The sequence below is a fragment of the Notamacropus eugenii genome, chromosome 2 (genome assembly GCF_028372415.1).
Source record: "Notamacropus eugenii isolate mMacEug1 chromosome 2, mMacEug1.pri_v2, whole genome shotgun sequence".
NCBI classification, from domain to species: Eukaryota; Metazoa; Chordata; class Mammalia; order Diprotodontia; family Macropodidae; genus Notamacropus; species Notamacropus eugenii.
This window is the reverse complement of record NC_092873.1, coordinates 401,893,857-401,912,298: the sequence shown is the minus strand read 5'-3', so window position 1 is coordinate 401,912,298 and position 18,442 is coordinate 401,893,857. Positions and strand designations below refer to the sequence as shown.

Sequence of the window (18,442 nt, the reverse complement as noted above, 5' to 3'; positions counted from 1 at the left end):
TTGTCATTTTCCTTTTGTGCCATGTTAGTCAATTTGATAGGTTTGAGGTATTGTCTCGGAGTTATTTTAATTTGTATTTCTTTGATTAGTGCTTTAGAACATGTTTTTCATATGACTATTAGGGGACAGCTAGGTGGAGCAGTGGATAGAGCACCAGTGTAAGAGTCAGGAGGATCTGAGTTCAAATCTCACCTCAGACACTTGACACTGACTGGCTGTGTTACCTTGAGCAAGTCACTTAACCCCAATTGCCTCATCCTGGGTCATCTCCAGTCATTCTGATGAATATCTGGTCACTGGATTCAGATGGCTCTGGAGGAGAAGTGAGGCTGGTGATCTGCACAGCCCTGCCTCACTCAAAGTCAAGTGCAAGTCATGTCATTATTTTTTCTGATGGCATGGTCTTCTTTGGCAACGAAGGACGAACACACACTTTCGTATGACTATTAATGATTTCTTCTTCTGAAAACTGACTATTTGACCATTTTTCAAGTGAGGAATGGTTTTTATTTTTATCAATTTGACATTAGTTCCCTGTATATTTTGAGAAATGAGGCTGAACTTCTCTTGAAAATGTAAAATTTCTGCGTTTGACATCTGTATTCTACACAATGACTTTTGTGGAGAATATTTACTTACTTTCAATATATGAAAAATTGTAACTGGGGATATCTGACCTAAAACTCTGTCATAGATTTTTGGATATAGAGCTTAATGCAAAGTATTTTTTATTTAAATATTATTTTATTTTTTCCTAATTACATGTCAAGGTAATGTTTGGTACCTAAATGGGTGTAATAATAGCACCTACATCACTGATTTCTTGTGAGGAAATTATGTATGTATATACACATACACACATATGTATATTATATGTATGTATGTATACATACCACAGAGAGTAAAATTTGTAAGAATACAAGCCATTCCACAATTGATAAATAGTCAAAAGATACGAATAGATGGTTTTTAGATGAAGAAATCAAAGTTATCTATAGGCATATAAAGAAATTCTCTAAATCACTTTTGATTTGAGAAGTGCAAATTAAAGGTACCACTTCACACCAATCAAATTGATTAACATGACAAAAAAGGAAAATGATAAATGTTGGCAAGGATGCGGGAAAATTGGAACACTGATGCACTTCTGGTGGAGTTGTGAACTGATAAAACCATTCTAGAGAGCAATTTGAAGCTATGGTCAAAGGGCAAGCAAATTATATATACCCTTTGATACAGCAATAGCACTAATAGATCTTTATCCCAATGAGATTGTTTAAAAAAGGTGGGGGGGGGTGCCCTACATGTGCAAAAATATTTATACCAGCCCTTTTCATGGTGACAAAATATTGGAAATTGAGGGAATGACTGAACAAGCTGTGGCACATGAATGTAGTGGGAAACTATTGTGTAATAAGAAATGATGAACAGGCAGATTTAAGAAAAAAGCTGGAAAGACTTGTATGAACTGATGCAAAATAAAATGAACAGAACCAGTAAAACGTTGCACACAGTATCAGCAGCTTTGTGTGATGATCAACTATGAATGATTGAACTCTTCTCAGCAACACAATGATCCGAGATAAGTACAAAGGATTCACAAAGGAAAATGCTCTCCACATCCAGATAAAGAACTGATGGACTGAATGCACATCAAAGCACTTACTTCATTCTTTTTTGTTTTTTTCTTTTGATCTGTTTCTTCTTTCACAACTTTGACTAATATGGAAATAAGTTTTACACAATAACACTTGTATAACCTATAGAAAATTGTCTACCATTTTAGAAGAGGGGAGGGGAGGAAGGGATGGAAAGGGTGGAGGGAGAAAATTTGGCACTCGAAATCTTGTAAAAATGAATGCAAAATATTATCTTGATATGTAAGTAGGAAAAAATGAAATAATATTTAAATAAAAAATACTTTGCCTTAAGCTCTATATCCAAAATCTATGAAAGAGTTTTAGGTCAGATATCCCCAGTTACAATTTTCATATATTGAAAGTAAGTAAATATTCTCCACAAAAGTCATTGTGTAGAATGCAGATGTCAAACACAGAAATTTTACATTTTCAAGAGAAGCTCAGCCTCATTTCTCAAAATATGCAAGGAACTAACGTCAAATTGATAAAAAATAAAACCCATTCTTCTAAATTAAGGAAATTGGAGACCAAGATTTATATTTTTTCTTCCTTAAAATAAAACAACCAAATTATTATTATTATTAATTATTATTGTTTTGAAAATGTGGTGCTTATTTTATTTTCTGCCACAATGAGTCAGTGTCCCTATCTAAACAAAAAAATATATTTTCTTTTCTTTTCTATGCTTATAAACATATTCAATAACAGCATTTTTTGGCTAAAAAGTCCAGATTTTGAATTAGCTAGAACTGATTTCTTTTTATCTTTTGGAAACTAGGATATGCTGGTTTTATCTTGGGCCATAATTCCTCTTGGGCTCTTGAATAACGTAAAACAAATAAATACCAAGTGAAAATAGTGGCTTTCAGCTAAGCTACTGACAGTCATCAGCATTAACATGTAGAAAGTGACCTCTGTTCAAGTTACTTTAATTGAATTCCCATAGCAGAAAATGGCACTGGTTTGCAAATTTTCATCTCATTATTTTTACTTAACATTTATTAGTGGATGAAATCTTTGCTTTCTCTACTGCTGCTTTCACTGCTAAATTTGGAAATTTAAATTTTTTTCTTCTTTAGAAATGTCTCCTGAAGGAGAAGTAGTATGGGCAGGCTTAAATTATCTAATACCTGTTCATACTCAATAGCCATATGAAATATGAGAAACACTCCAGTCATCATTTTTTACCATTTTGTATCTGGCACTTAAATTGAAGCTACAGACACTCATTTGGAAATATGTGTATAGAGAGGAAAGAACAAATTTAATATGCCCACTTAGTGACTCATTTATACCTCTAAATGCTAGGGGTTATATTAATAATATGTTACCAGAAATGATCGGAAAACTTCCTTTGAAACCATGATTGACGCATTAGTATTCTATCACCACAGAATACAAAATATTTTAACCTTTCTTTTTTCAAATGGTTTCACCTGCAACTGGTGTGTAATCAAAAAATATTCTAGTTTGAAAAACCAATAATAGTAACGTTGTTCAGGCACATAAAACTAGATGCAAATGCCAATGAGCTCTCATAGTTCTTCAGAACATTCAGAAGTTAGAAAGATCAGTCATTTCGTTTTCCTCATTGGGTAAGAATGTCATGTCTGGCACACTATGTTTGATATAAAACATTGCAGTTCTTTTCTAAAATAGTATATCTGAATAATATGTTCTTTCTTTGTACTTCCTAGTAGAGGTAAGGGACTACTTAACCTGAATGATATTAAAAGTATCTCAAAAAGCAGGAAATTTACATCTAAAGTATTTCAAAGAAAGTTTTAGTTATTGTTATTAGGAAAAAGAAGAAGACTGTAGCTTTTCAGGTTGCCAGATGTATAAGGCTCTCAAAATTGTTACATTTGATTTTATATGTGTTTTGGATCCCTATTAGCAAGTAAGTAGAGATTCTGAAATTTTCAACAAATCTCAAATCTTAAAGAAGAAATATGATAAAAAAAAAACAAGTTTACAAATTCAACATTAATTCAATCATCTCAGCAAATAATTTATTGAACTCAACTTGTGGCATGTGTATATGGGTGTGCTGCACACACATGTGCAGAGATAAATTGGCATAGTAGAGATCTTGCTTCATGCATTTCACAGTTGTGTTGTTCTCAGCAAATCACATTCCCTGAGCCTCAGTTTCTCTACTTATAAAATGGGAATAATAATATCTATAGCACATCCCTCATAATAAGGCTGTTGTGAGGATCAAATGAAAAAAAATGTGTATAAGGTTCTTTGCCAACTTTAAAGTACCATGAAAATGATTGCAGTTAGTTGTGATGATTCTTGCCCTTATGACCTTACCATCTAGTAGAGGAGATGAGATGGGTGTACACATATTTTTACACACATATAACTATAATAATAGAAAATAAACTATGAGAGCATTAGAGGATGTAGAAATGATAGTTCAAATGGGGGGAATCACAACTGGAAGGATTGGTTAGGGTCAAATTGAGGAGGGGCATAAATGTGAGACTGAGGAATTTGTGCTTTATTCCATAAGTAAAAAGGAGCCATGAATGCAAGGTCCCAAGGCAATTCATTACTGGCAGTAGTTTTGTGTCCTTAAGCTACTAAGGCTTCCCATTTAACATCATCTTTGTTTAAATTGTAATTGACAAAGAAAGGCAGTGAATTTTGGTGGAAAAGGCAACTCAATAGATTAACTTTTCTGTTTCCTTTTTTCTTATCTGTGACTCAACTCTAATATTCTGTTGTATTCATAATATACATGAAAGTAAAACTCATATGCTTCAACCGAACTGCGTTCTCATTTGCCATGAGTACTTCCTGCCATTCCCTAAGGATTATTGATGCAATTATTAATCAATGCAGTTGATTATTGATCCCACGCGGTTCTGATCCATGACCATTTTAGAAAAGCATACCTTGAAATGTTCATCCTCAGGTGTAATAGAGAACATTTTGTCTGTATTCTATTTATTACGAGGTAATAAAGCTATATCTTGCACCTTGTTCTAAAAGAAATCTTGATGAAAAGAAATGAATATGTGCCATTTAAATTCCTAATTACAAACACAAGACCTTTGCTTTGCAGTAAATGGGCACAGACGACCATACTACCATGTTGCAAAGAACTATTGAAGGTCTCATTCATCCCAGGTGAAATTATTACATTTAGTGACTGATTATTTTTGCTAAGGGTATTTATGTAGACTTTCTTTAGGTGGGGGCAGCTTTAAAAAGCATATTCATAAAGTGATATGATTAAAGCAGAACCATATCATCTCATTCCAGGGCTGAAGATGTATGCTTTCTCATATGCCTTCCATCCACTGCTGCCCCACCCTTCCAGATAATATTTTATTTTCTCACTACGATAACCACGTCTTACACTGGAATGCCTTTCCCTTGTCTTCCTACCTTTCCAAATTCTACTTCAAGACCCAGCTTAAATCTACTTTTTATATGAAGACTTGCAGGGCAGCATGCAGCTCCCTGCTAATTGGAGGAAACTAAGTGGTACAGTGGATAGGATGATGGATCTGGAGTCAGAAGGATCTGAGTTCAAATTCAACCCGACATTTACTATATGTGTGACCCTGAGTAAGTCACTTAACTTTGGTTTCAGTCTGAGTTTCCTCATCTTCAAAATGTGGACAATAATGCCTCCTGTTTCCCAGGATTGTTGGGCATATGTTTGCAAAGTTCTTTGAAAAACATGAAGAACTATATAAAAATAATAATAATAATAGTTTTTATTATGCACTTACCTGTGCCATACACTTTGTTATTTAAATATATACTGTCTTGTGTTGCTCTTATGCCCTGCTCTTCCTTCCTTCTTCCTTCCTTTCTTTCCTTCCTTCCTTCCTCCCTCCCTCCCTCCCTTCCTTCCTTCCTTCCTTCCTTCCTTCCTTCCTTCCTTCCTTCCTTCCTTCCTTCCTTCCTTCTTTCTTTTTTCTTTCTTTCTTTCTTTCTTTCTTTCTTTCTTTCTTTCTTTCTTTCTTTCTTTCTTTCTTTCTTTCTTTCTTTCTTTCTTTCTTTCTTTCTTTCTTTTTACAGCAAGTAGCATAATGACTAATAAATATTTGTTCACTGTATTGAATTGAATTTGAACTATTTCTTGGCAAAGATATTGAAATGGTTTGCAATCTCCTTCTAAATTAGTAATAATTTTGTTGTTGACTGGGAAAACAGATGATCGATTTTGTCAGATCCGCATATAAAATGAGTGCAATTTGCTCTCCCCCTCCTAACTTGGAAAGCCCTTAATCTTTCCTTCAACAAAATCAGATTTTTAATCTTTTTCTGTTTCAAATTCCGTTTGTTTTTTCTTTTCATGTATAAAAATCTGTGCAAAAACTGTGTGCAGGGTCTTTGTGCCTGCTGAAGGGTCTTTGACCAGTTTTATTACGCTTTGCTAATAAATAGCATAAGTCAAAAAAAAAATGAGTTCAAAAAGTCACTTGGGTGGTGAGTGGGAGAGCTGTGCTATTTTCTAGTGATTACAGTATAAAATCCATCACTACATGGACATTGTGAGGTCATTGATTTTTCACAGATTTTTCTCCTTGATTTTGGGTTCTTCTCTATTTTCTGAATAGTCCAAGTTGTCTAGTAAGTGATGTGGTGCTATATTTCTATGGATGGATATATTTTATTGTTTTCTCTCACTTGCAAATATAGTAGTCCAGAGCTTATTAAGGTTATTCTATGTAATTTTTTCCAAAGTAGAGACTGAGTTTAAGGGAATTTGATTTTATTTTGCAGAAGAAGATAGTCATAGAGATGAACTTTGATGTCCTCTTATTTAATGTTCAAATACTTTGCGTGTCTTTGGGGGATATGACAATGCAGTGACATGGGATAAGCATTCCTATTCTGAACAGCACAGTATTGTCCATTCTGTAGCCACTGTAGCTTTCCTGGTACATTGTGTGGTCAAGTCATATGCTCAAATCATTTAAAAAATGTATATAAATTGTCTACTGTGTGAAGAGCACTTTGCTAGGCTTTGGGTGAGACATAAAGTTTAGATAAAGCATTGTACCTTGCCTGCGTAGTCTAGGAGGCAAATAAGCCACATGCGGTTAGCTCATTATTTCAAGATAGTGAATTATAGGATTACATCCCCATGTCTCTTCTCTCCATTGGTGCAGGTTATAACCCATACGCACCCTGTCTTGTGTGATTTTTGTCTGTATTCTCCAATAATTCCTACAAAGAGTATCTACTCAACATTCCAGAGGCCTTCCTCTAAGTCATTTTTATATATCCTGGGCATCAATGTGCCATTTATGTTGTCTGTCTCTTCACCGTTAGGATGCCTCCTAACTACCCCATCCCTCACCTCACCTCCTCAGGTAGCGTCATGATTCGCTTTGCCCCAAAGTGCAAAATAAGGACCTCTAGGACTTTTTCCTTTGCTCTGCTGATATACTCTAAGGACCATTAGGCCTTCTAACTACTCTGCATCTCTTTCCTTCAATTAGAATGGAAACTTATTGAAAGCAGGGAACTTCTGGCTTATTTATATTGTCAATACTTAGCATAGTGCTTGAAAATAGAAAGTGAGTAATAGCTGCTTTTCCATTCCAGTATATTCTTTGCTTGTGCTACACACCAACTCACCTCTTTTCCTATTCAGGCATTTCCTAGATTTTATCCCTCACCAAACTTCTTGAATTTGTTATCTTTGGAAACAGGTCATAGCTTTTTACACGTCTCACTCATCTGCCCATTTATTCCATACACAAATAGCACAGAATAATACATATTAAGTGCTTAAGGGGAATGCAGGCAAATTGCTCTGTGGGTTCCTAGAGAGAAAGTGGTTCAAGGGTCAGTGAAAGAGGTTTTCGCTGCTGTTTAAGCTGGTTTGATCTAAGTCAATAAGCAGATAATGAAAGAGAAAGAGGCTAACACGGAAGCAAAGCAGCTTATCCTTCTAGGCTGAAAATCAAGTCTAGAAAATGAAGGGCAACCTGACCAAACCAAACGCAGAGGATCATGGTTTCTGCTATTGAGGGAGATGTCTTTATTAAACATGAAGAACTGTATTTTCTCCTGTTAATTAAACTGTCAGATTCTTTGCTCTCCTAAGCGAGGAAAACTCCTCACGTGAAATCCATTTCCATTCAGTAGGTATGTCGAGATAAGAACATGATGACTATATAATACAAAAGGTTATAATAATTGGCGTCAAGAAGAGAGGAATGAGAATTGATTACAGAATCTAAGAGACAGATATGAGGTACAAAAATCAGAGGCACATCATGATCGAGAGGGAGTGTCAGCAACCAGAAAGAAAGAAAGAAGACAAGAAAGGATGTTATTCTTTCAGAGACCAAAAAGACAGACTGAAAAAGTTATGATAGGAATAATTCAGAGGAACAATTCAGAGGAAAAACCCACTCGAAATGCCCGTGTCCTAAAGATAAGTGACAGTGGAGTACAGGGACTGTCTGTGTATGGTGGATATCTTCTAATTTTATTAGAAAAAAAAAATAAACAAAGTATTAGGCAAAAATAATCTATAAATCTGAGAATTGAGATCTGTTATGGATCATATCAATTATGTGTTCATTTTGAGATTCCCTTTGGCAAATCCCCAGTGCCTGGTGAAGAGTCCCAGAGATTTTACTCAGCTGTACAGCCTGCTGATGAATTTGTATTGCAGTTTGATCATGAGAGTCACCCTAAGGTATATTTAATCCTTACTCCAGTATGGGCATGAAACTATACATAAGATGCCCAGGGGGAGGAGAAACTGCAGAGACCATAACTGCTCCCCTGGCTACTGTTCCAGCAAATCAATACATTAGCAAAACATACATTTGCATAAAGGAAAAAAAAAACCTTTCATTTTCTCAGATGATAACCACTTTCATTTCTAGAGTCATACTTGTGTCCATCCCTTTTATTTCAAATGCTACTCATGGTTTGAAGTGTTCCCAAATGACAGGATTTAATAGCAAGGCTTTTATACACACACACACACACACACACACACACACACACACACACACACGCACGCACTCACACACATATACCCCCCCCACACCCACATGCAAAAATAATTATCCTCTCCTTCCTTTAAGACTTTTAGCTGAATGCCACCTCCATATGTCTATGGAAATGTCTATGCAGTCATTTCCAAAGCAATGTTCTCCCCATACTCCAATGTTAATTTTAATAACTTGTCCTACTTGCTATGATAACAATTAAAAGGTCCTTAAAAGTGAAAGGGACACTGTCAAAGGTAAACAAAAAGGCTTCTTGGTTCGCATGTTAAGAAAAAATAAAACTGGGTAGACCTTTACTCCATTCTCTTATGAAAAGGTAGGCCTTGTCTTCACTAAGGCCTGCTCCTCTATATGTGCCTTTGAGTGCATGCCCCACCATCTTTTCTACCAGATTCCCCGCACTGTCATTTCTACCTTGTCTCTAATTTTCAAACTCTCTCTTCTCCTGATTCCTTCCTTGCTGCCTACAAACTCTCTTATATGTCTCTTATCCTTGAAAACAATCGAACTAAACCAAAAAATCCTCACTAGATCCTACCATTCTCCAAAGTCAAGATCACTAATCAATAGACCTTTACTCCTTTACTAAATGTCAATGATGTGCAAAGTGCTGTCCTATGAACTAGAGATAAAAGCTAAAATGAAAGTTTCTCTCTCTCTCTCTCTCTCTCTCTCTCTCTCTCTCTCTCTCTCTCTCTCTCTCTCTCTCTCTCTCTCTTGCTCTTGCTCTCACTCTTGCTCTCTCTCTCTCTTTCTCTGTCTCTATGTTTCTCTGTCTGTCTCTGTCTCTTTCTGTCTCTATCTGTCTCTCTCCACAGATTAAATCTTGAAGGAAACAAGGGAATCTAAGAAGATCACATACCTCTTTTCTTTTTCTTAGGCAAGGTCTTTTTTAAAAAAAATAATAAGACTTGCCTTTTCTTGTTGACTCCACTGCCTCTTCTCCAACTCTCTTCTAAACTCTGCAATTTGACTTTCTACCTCATCAGTCAATTTCAACTCTTCAAAATTACCAGTGATCTCTTAATTGCCAAAGCTAATGGCCTTTTCTCTCTCTGTATCCTTCTGGACTTCTCTGAGATATCTAACACTGATCACCTTTCCTCCTGGATGTTCATCTCTCTCTAGGTTTTCAGGCAATTGCTTTTTCCAGTGTTTCCTCTTACCTCCCCGACTGTTCACTTATTTTCTTTTGCTGGATAATTCTCACTAACTGTGGGTGTACCCTAAAATTTTATCCTGAGTTTTCTCTTTTTTTCATGCTGTATTGGTGATTTCATTAGCTATGTGTCCCTGGGCAAGTGACTTAACCCTGTTTGCCTCAGTTTCCTCATCTGTAAAACGAGCTGAAGAAGGAAATGGCAAACCACCCAGTATCTTTGCCAAAAAAACCCCAAATGGGGTAACAAACATAACTGAAAAACACCTGAGAAATAGGAGTAATACTAAACTTCCTACCCCCCCCCCCCCCCAGTCTCTCTCCTGTGCTTCAGCCCTGGCATCAACATTTGCCAATGAGACATTCTGAGGTTGAGAGATATCCTGAACTCCACGTGTCTGAAACAAAATTTGTCACTCCTCCTCTGACCCTCACTATTTATAGAAGGTACTGCCTTCCTCTAATTCCTCATTTTCTCACTTCACTGTCATCCTTGACTCATCACTGTAATTCACCCCATAAAGTAAAAGCAAAGTACCTACTGTGTGCCAGGCACTTTGCTGAACACTTCACAAATATCATCTCATTTGATCCTTACAATAACCCTGGGAGTCATCCTCAATTTACAGATTCGGAAACTGATATATACACAGGTTGAGGGTCACATATATAGTAGATTTACGAAGCAGGATTTGAACTCAAGTCCTCCTGACTCCAGGCCTAGCACTCCATCCACTGTGCTATCTAGCTGCCTCATATCTAATTACCTAACAAAACTTATTGCTCATCTGTCTACAACATCTTTGGCATCCACCATTTTCTCTCTATCTACACTGCTACCATCCTCCTGCCCTCATTGTCTCTTACCTGTTCTCTTGAAGCAGACCTCTAATTGATGTCTCTTCATTCCAGTTGTTCTGCCACACAGCTGCCAAAGTGCTTCTCCTAAAGTATAGATAAGACTATGTCACTCCTTTAGTTAGTAAACCTCAGCGTTTGTGGTTCAATTGCTTCAGTCATATCTGATTCTTTGTGTCCCCATTTGGGGTTTTCTTGATAAAGACACTGGAGTGGTTGGTTGTTTCCTTTTCCACCCCATTTTCCAGATGAGAAAACTGAGACAAAAAAGGGCTAAGTGATTTGCCCAGGGTTGCACAGCTAGTAAATGTATGAGGCCAGATTCAAACTCATGTAAATGAGCCTTCTTGAGTCTAGGCCCTCACTCTAGCCACTGCCCCATTTAGCTGCCCTTCGGTGACTCCCATTAACTCTAGGATCAAATAGAAACTTGTGTGACATTTAGAACTCTTCACAAGCTGGCCCCATGAGACATTCGGAGTTTTGTTGCTATACATCACTCGCACACACTCTGCATTCCAGACACCTACCTTCTTTGCACATCACGTTCCATACCTTTATACTGTCCGCTCCCGGTACCTGTTAAGCATTTTTCATCACCTCTACATCTTTGAATCTCTGTTTTCCTTCAGGATTCAGCTCAAGTGCCATCTTCTACACAAAGCTTTTCCTGGGCTTTTCAAGTGCTAGTTAGTGTCTTCCCCTCAAAGTTGCCTTTTGCCTTCTTTATATGTTTTGTTAATGCCTATAAATATGCCCATTGTCTCCCATGTACGAATGTAAGTGCTTTGAGGGCAAGGACTGTTTCCCTTTTGTCACTGAATCCCCGATGCCTAGCATAATTCTTGGCACATAGGAATTGTTTAATAAATTCTTGATTTATTGTTTGATTAGCAGGATGCATTTCTCAATGTTTGCCTACTGATAGATGAATGAGGAGACAGACTGTATCTGGCAATGGGAGTGAGGGGGTAAGAGAGCATGAAATAATACTAATTCATTTGTCCACAAAGGTATGATGAAGCTGGAAGATTTTCTCTTGCTTGGCCATAACCCAAGTGAAATATCCTTTAAGCCAAGCCAATTTATTTTGCTTCAGCCCTTGGCAACTCAATTTAACAAATACTTGTTGAGTGCTTATATACATAAGGTACTATATTATGCATTGAGGGATGCTGGAAACAACAATAATACATAACTCCTATATTCAAAGCATTTTAAGACATTAAGACAGGGATACCCTGGATACTTTAATTATCTGTGATTTCAGCAGTACCAGTACTTCTACTGGTACAAATCACTTTTCTTCGAAGGCTGACTAGAGAAGGTCATCAGGAATTACTGTGGCTAAGAAACATATTATTGCATCCTCTGAATATCCTGTAAAGCAGAAAAATTGTAATTCCCATCCTTGAAGAGGTATTATTACCATATATCAGTGAGAGGAAAATGTGCCAGAGTTAGCAAATACTCTATCAATTTGCGATATTCCTGAAATGAAAATGTTTTCTGTTATAGAAATGAGGGTGACATTGAGTTCTTATTAGAGAAAGGCCTTTGACTTATTTTTTCACATTTATTTATTTTTAATATGAAATAAAATAAACACTTCCATAAAATAGTATAACTAAAAAGATGATTGCACATAAAACTGCAAATTTATTATGTACAATAATAGTGGTATGAATTTGCACGGAGCCATCCACCTACTCCCAACTGGTGCTTAATAGACCCTATATGTAAGATAGTTTGTCAGAGCTGCAGGAATGATAATGGTACCATTGGCCCTGAAGTTTGAGATGATACATTCATGATGACTTACAGATTTGATAGAAACACAACTATCTGCTTGGCTGAGAATTGCTTCAAGTAGTCCAATTGTATCATCTTCATCTTAATCACACTTGCCTTGTCATGGGTTCATAAAAATTATATGGTCTTAATTTGTCCATCTTCACAAGTGACAATGTTTTATAATCTATGTATGTACAGTAAATTGATCATGAAGCTGGACAAGGGAAACAAATGTTATTGGTGTCCAGTTCTGGACTCCTAGGAAGCTTTCACAACTTAGATATCACACTTCATTCCAGATATTCTCTTGGAATCCCTCTGTAGGCAGAGGAAATCCAAGCAGATGCCTTTTAAACTTCTGTTTTCTTTTGCTTTGGCCTCAGTGGTGGTAACATTAATGGAGTGTGAATTTCACTTCAACAATGGTGTATGACAACTTCAAAAATAAACGCTGTCTTATCTCAGCAGTTGTAACTCCAGAAAGAGCAAGAGAAGGAGGTGAGATCCAAAGCTCTTATTAGTAGTACAGTGGGCCATGAAGTGAGCTTTTATCCAATTTCTTTCTCCATCTTTTCTTAATCAAGTTGAAAATATTAACATGCAAAATTCAAGAAAAATCATGACATGAAATAGTTACTAGTTTGGAAATACTGTGGCTGCCATTGGTTTTTTATTTGATTGGGCTTTTTGTTTTGTGAGAGAGAGGGAGGTTGAAGGGCTAGTGATTAATAAACTAGATTTGGAATGCATAAGGCTTGAGTTCAAATCCCATATTGTCCAGATGACTTTATGTAATCTTGTGAAGGACATTTAATTTTTTTTTTACTTATTTTCCTCAACTATTAAACAACGATGCTTGTGCTTGTGATACTTACTTCACAGAGTTGCTGTGAGTCAAATATAACAATATATGCAAAGTGATGTGTGAATCTGAAAGTATTATGTAAATATGAGCTATTTTTCTGTCCAAGAAATGGTCTTCTGCTTAAAGGTGACCAAATTCTTCTTCTGTGTGTTTCTAGATGGAAGATGTCATAGCACGCATGCAAGATGAAAAAAATGGAATTCCTATTAGAACTGTCAAAAGTTTTCTTTCCAAGATACCCAGTGTCTTCTCTGGTAAGACTTTATATCTGTTGGTCTATTCATCTATGCATGTCTTGAGAATTACTCCTGATACTTCTCAGCTTCTGTTCCAGCTTTTTCTTGCTTAACCTGTCATTCAGTCTAATTTTATGGGATGCCAGAGTCTAAGAAACTTTTTTTGATTCTGTGAGAATGTAGAAGGTAAAGGGTTAATTGATATCCTAAGATCATAAACTGGGAGAAAAACACATGGATTCTGATGACTCCAGAGGAGAAGTGAGGCTGGTGACCTGCACAGCCCTCCCTCACTCAAAACAAAGTCAAGTGCAAGTCATGTCATCATTTCTCTGATGGCATGTTCTTCTATGGCAACAAAGGACAAACACAAGGTAGCAATAAGTATGTACATAAGATCTTTCATCAGGTTCCCTAAATCTTTCTGACAAATAGGAAACAAGATCATCTGTTGAGGCTATGGCCAAGATGGATGGTACTGGAAGATAAAGGAGAAAGAAGGTCTGGAACAGCCCTTATGTGGAATTTGCTAAAGAATTAAAAGATAAATCAAAAGACTCTGGGCCCCCAGTTTAAATGGGAAAACATGAAGTCATAGTGATCCTGGGCTGAATAGTTCTATTATTGTTGAAGGTATTATCATCCTTTCAATTATTCAGTTTCAAAAGCTCAGTGGCCTCCTGTATTCTTTATTTTCACTTTCCCCACTTGGGTGATTGATCATCAAAAGAGCACTCATTTATTAAATTTTTACTATGTACCAGGTACTGTGATAAGCCCTGTGGATAGAAAAACAAGAAAACAAGACAGTTCCTGCTCTTGAGGAAATTGCATTGTTCTAATAGAGGAAACCAAATCATAACTGCAGCCAGAAAGTGAGGGTGTGTGGGAGGTAGCCTGTGAGAAAGTGAAGCAGATTGCGGGGCAAGACAAAAGTGGAAAGTGATAGCAGTGGCTTGACTTCGTGGTATGAAGACGGTAGTCACTGAATTGATCTCAGGGTAGTCATGCCCCAGGGGTCCTGGAAGCCAGTATGGATGTGGACCATATGTGAAGATAGGCTGGACATGACAAAAATGTAAGTTCCCTGAGGGCAGGAGCCATTTTTATTTTTGGTCTGGCACATGGTAAATGCTTAATAAATTTTTGTTTATTGATTACAGTAGCAAAAAAAAAAAAGCATGTGTTGGTCAAATGACTGTTATCTATTGAAGGTACATAGGCATGAGGAGTAACTCTCTACCTTCCATTTTATCTGAAAGTTTGAAACGTCTCTTGGAAGGGATTTAAGGTTTTTTTTAAGGAATAAAACAGTTCTAAATAAGCAATAGGAAATTCTGATCTGTGCCAGTAGATGTCATATCTAGGAATGTAGGAGAAGAATGTGACGTAGAGGAAGAAGGCAATGACTATTGAACACATGGAATTCATAGGCTAGGAAGTTCTTCCACATAAGTATGCACAGAACCTGGCCGTGGTGAGCCATCACATCCAGGAGGAAGAGGTGTGACAACATGCCTGATCCATGATCTGTAAATGCCTGTGTTGTTCTTGTGGAGGAGAGAGCTAAGTAAGGAGGGTACAACTGCCTGAGCCCCAGGGAATTATGGGTCACATTCATGATACTGTTCTCAGAAGACAGATCGTCCAGTAACGATGAAGGAAGGAGAAGAGGTAAATGCCATGGTTAGTGGGGTGACTGAAGCATTTATTTGTTAATTTGACATCAATAGTAGTGAGAGCTGCTATCTTTGAGGGCATGTACCCAGGAGATGATTGAAAAGTTCCCAAGACTTGTCAAACTGAGTGACTGCCATGCATTTCTGGGTTTCACATGAGAATAAGTGATATTGCCAGAAAACACTGTTAAAGAACATGAAATCTTGAATAAGAAAATAAAGACTTTTGGGGCAGAAGTGTGTTCTCATCTCTGCTATTCAAGGAAGCAAGTAAATCCCAAGGAAGTGGTAGATTTAGGAAGTGAATAACATTTTATTCTGCAGTCTGAGATGGGATTTAGAATTCTGGACCATGGTTAAAAATATTATAAAGGTGGATTCCTGGCTAGGGATGGAGTATATTCACTGTATCTGGGAAAACATCTATTTATGTAGTTTCTTTTAAATCTAACCAAAAGGTATTTAAATTGAAAAAGGAAAGGGAGGGGAGAGAGAGAGAGAAAGAGAGAGAGAGAGAGAGAGAGAGAGAGAGAGAGAGAGAGACACAGAGAGAGAGAGACACAGAGAGAGAGGGACAGAGATGTTTTTCTCTATATTAGAGTATATTTATGTGCATATGGACATATGCATTTACATGCATACATAAGTATATACCAAGATATAAACAAGGTTTCTTAACTTGGCATCTGTGACTTTTATTTTTAAGTTTTGATTACTACATTTGAGTGTAAATGGTTTTCTTTGTAATTCTGTGTATTTTTTATGCATTTAAAACCATTATTTTGAAAGGGAATCCATAAGCTTCATCAGACTGCCAAAGACGTCAAGGACCCAAGGGAATTTATGACCTTTCGATGTGGAGAGTAGTAAAATCTACTAAGCTCCTGCTATGCAGCAGGTACTTTGCTAAGGTGAAAAATAATCCCCGTTTCCACTCCTAGGCTAACGGGGGAAACAACTGCAAAAACAAACTAGCTATATAGAGTGAATGTGTACAAACAAGCTACGTAGAAGAAATTTGAAATAATCAGCAGAAAGAAGGCAATCAAATTAAGGAAGTTTGGGAAAGGCTTCTTGCAGAAGGCGGGATTTTAGATGGATCTTTAAGGAATTCAGAAAAGCCAGGCGGTGGAGATGAGAAGGAAGAGCATTCCAAGCATAGGAGACATCAAGTGAAAATGACCAGAACGTGAAGATAAAGGGTCATGTATGAGGAACAACCAAGGGGTTGTTGTCACTGAGTTGCAAAGTACTTGAGGAGTAAGATCTAAGGAGACTGGAAAGGTATGGCAGGCAAGGGGCTGTTTATGAAGGGCTCTGAATGAAATGAAAGATTTTACATTTGATCCTGGACATGATAAGAAGCCACCGGAGTTTATTGTATAGAGATGGCAGGGTGATACGCAATATAGGGAAATTACCTTTAAAGCTGAGTGGAGGATCAATAGGAGTGGGGTGAGACTTGTGGCAGGCTGACCAGCCAGCTAGCTATTTCAGTAGCCTCAACATGAATTGAGAGCTTGCCCCAGTGGGGTGGCAGTGTCAGAGGAGAGAACATATGTAAGAGATATTATGAAGGTAAGGCCGTGGCAACAGATTTGATACTGCAGATGAGATTGAAGAGTTTGTGACTGGAAGGGTGGTGGAATCCTTAATAGGGTTGCTGGGAAAACGAAAGTTAGTGGGGGGACAGAAGCTTCAAGTCTGAACATCAGATATCTGTATGATGTTGAGTTCGAGATGTTCAATATGCATGGTGATGTTTATCAGGAGGTTAGTATAGATGTTAGGGTTGTAAAGAGAGCTTTGAGAATCATTAGCACAGGGATGACAGTTAAATTCATGAGAGCTGATGAGGTTACCAGGTGAAATAAGTTAAATGGAGAAGAGGAACCAGGACAGAGCTCTATGAGACACTCAAGGTTAGCAAGCATGACCTTGATGAAGATTCAATAAAGGAGGCTGAGAAGTGGTTTGCTATCCCAAAAGAGAATCCTGAGAGTAGCACTAAGAAAAACTAAAGAGAAGAGTGTGTTAATGAAAGAGTGTGATTGACAACGTCAGAGGCTACAAAGAAGTCAAAGGATGAGGACTGAGAAAAGGCCATTTGATTTGTCAATTAAGAGATTCTTATTAACTTTGGAGTAAGGAGTTTCAATTGAATGATAAGGTTGGAACCCAGACTATAGATAATTAGAGAGGGAGAGAAAAGGAAGTGAAGGTACCTATTTTTAGATAGCCTTCTCAAGGAGTTTAGCCAAAAAAAGGGAGGAAAAATATGGGATGATAGAAAGCTAATAATTGCAATAAAGGGACACCCAACATTCAGGCAGGAAGACAGATGATAGTCAAAGGATAATTAGAAGGATTGATCTGAAATGAAGGAACAGAATTATAAGAAAGCATCTTTATGGAAACCAAGGGAGGAGAGAGTATCCAGGATGTGTGGTCTGATGGTATCAAAAATTATAGAGAAATCAAGGAAAATGGCAATATAAAGGTCTTGGGATTTTGATGGTTAAGAAATTATTGAAATTCTTTGAGACCAGAGTTTTAATTGTATGATGGAGTAATATATACCATACTGCAGTGCACTGCAAAGTAAGGTGATAAAATGGAAGCATCAGATATAAATGTCTTCCCAGGAGCTGGAGAGTGAAAATTTGAAAAAGACACAGGATTATAGCTTGATGTGATGACAGGATCAGGCTATGGGTTTGTAAAGAGAGGAGACATGAAGGCAAAAAAAGGGAAGAATCTAATAGATAGTAGCAGAATGAAGATGAGAGAAGGAATACATAGAGCACAAAGCTCCTAGAAGTGACAGGTGTTAAAAGAATTTAAAAAGCAGCTAACCTTACCTTGGTAAAAAGAACTACATCTTTATCAGAGACTAGAGAAAAGAAAAGTGAAGAGGCAGAGGGATTTAGAGATATGGAGTACAGAAGAAAAGGGAGCTTTCCAAGTATTATCCATTCAGTCATTCAACAAGCATTTATTAAGCATCTGTTGTATGCCAACAGGCAGCTAGGTGGCTCAGTGACTAGAGTGCCGCACCTGAAGTCAGGAAGACCTGAAGTCAAGTCTGGCCTCAAACACTTAGTAGCTGTGTGACCCTGGGCAAGTCACTTAACTTTTGTTTTGCTTTAATCCACTGGAGAAGGAGATGGCAAACCACTCCTGTATCTTTGCCAAGAAAACCCT

General features: G+C 37.2%; 1 protein-coding gene across 5 annotated transcripts in view; it reads left to right on the top strand.

Moving 5' to 3' along the window:
• Positions 1 to 18,442, top strand: part of RGS7 (regulator of G protein signaling 7) — a 699,575-nt gene that overhangs the window by 318,778 nt on the left and 362,355 nt on the right. For all 5 annotated transcript variants that reach the window (XM_072647574.1, XM_072647571.1, XM_072647570.1 and 2 more), the window contains one exon: positions 13,481 to 13,577. In XM_072647574.1, coding sequence (XP_072503675.1) covers positions 13,481 to 13,577 — 97 coding nt within the window. The remainder of the gene's footprint in view (positions 1 to 13,480; positions 13,578 to 18,442) is intronic.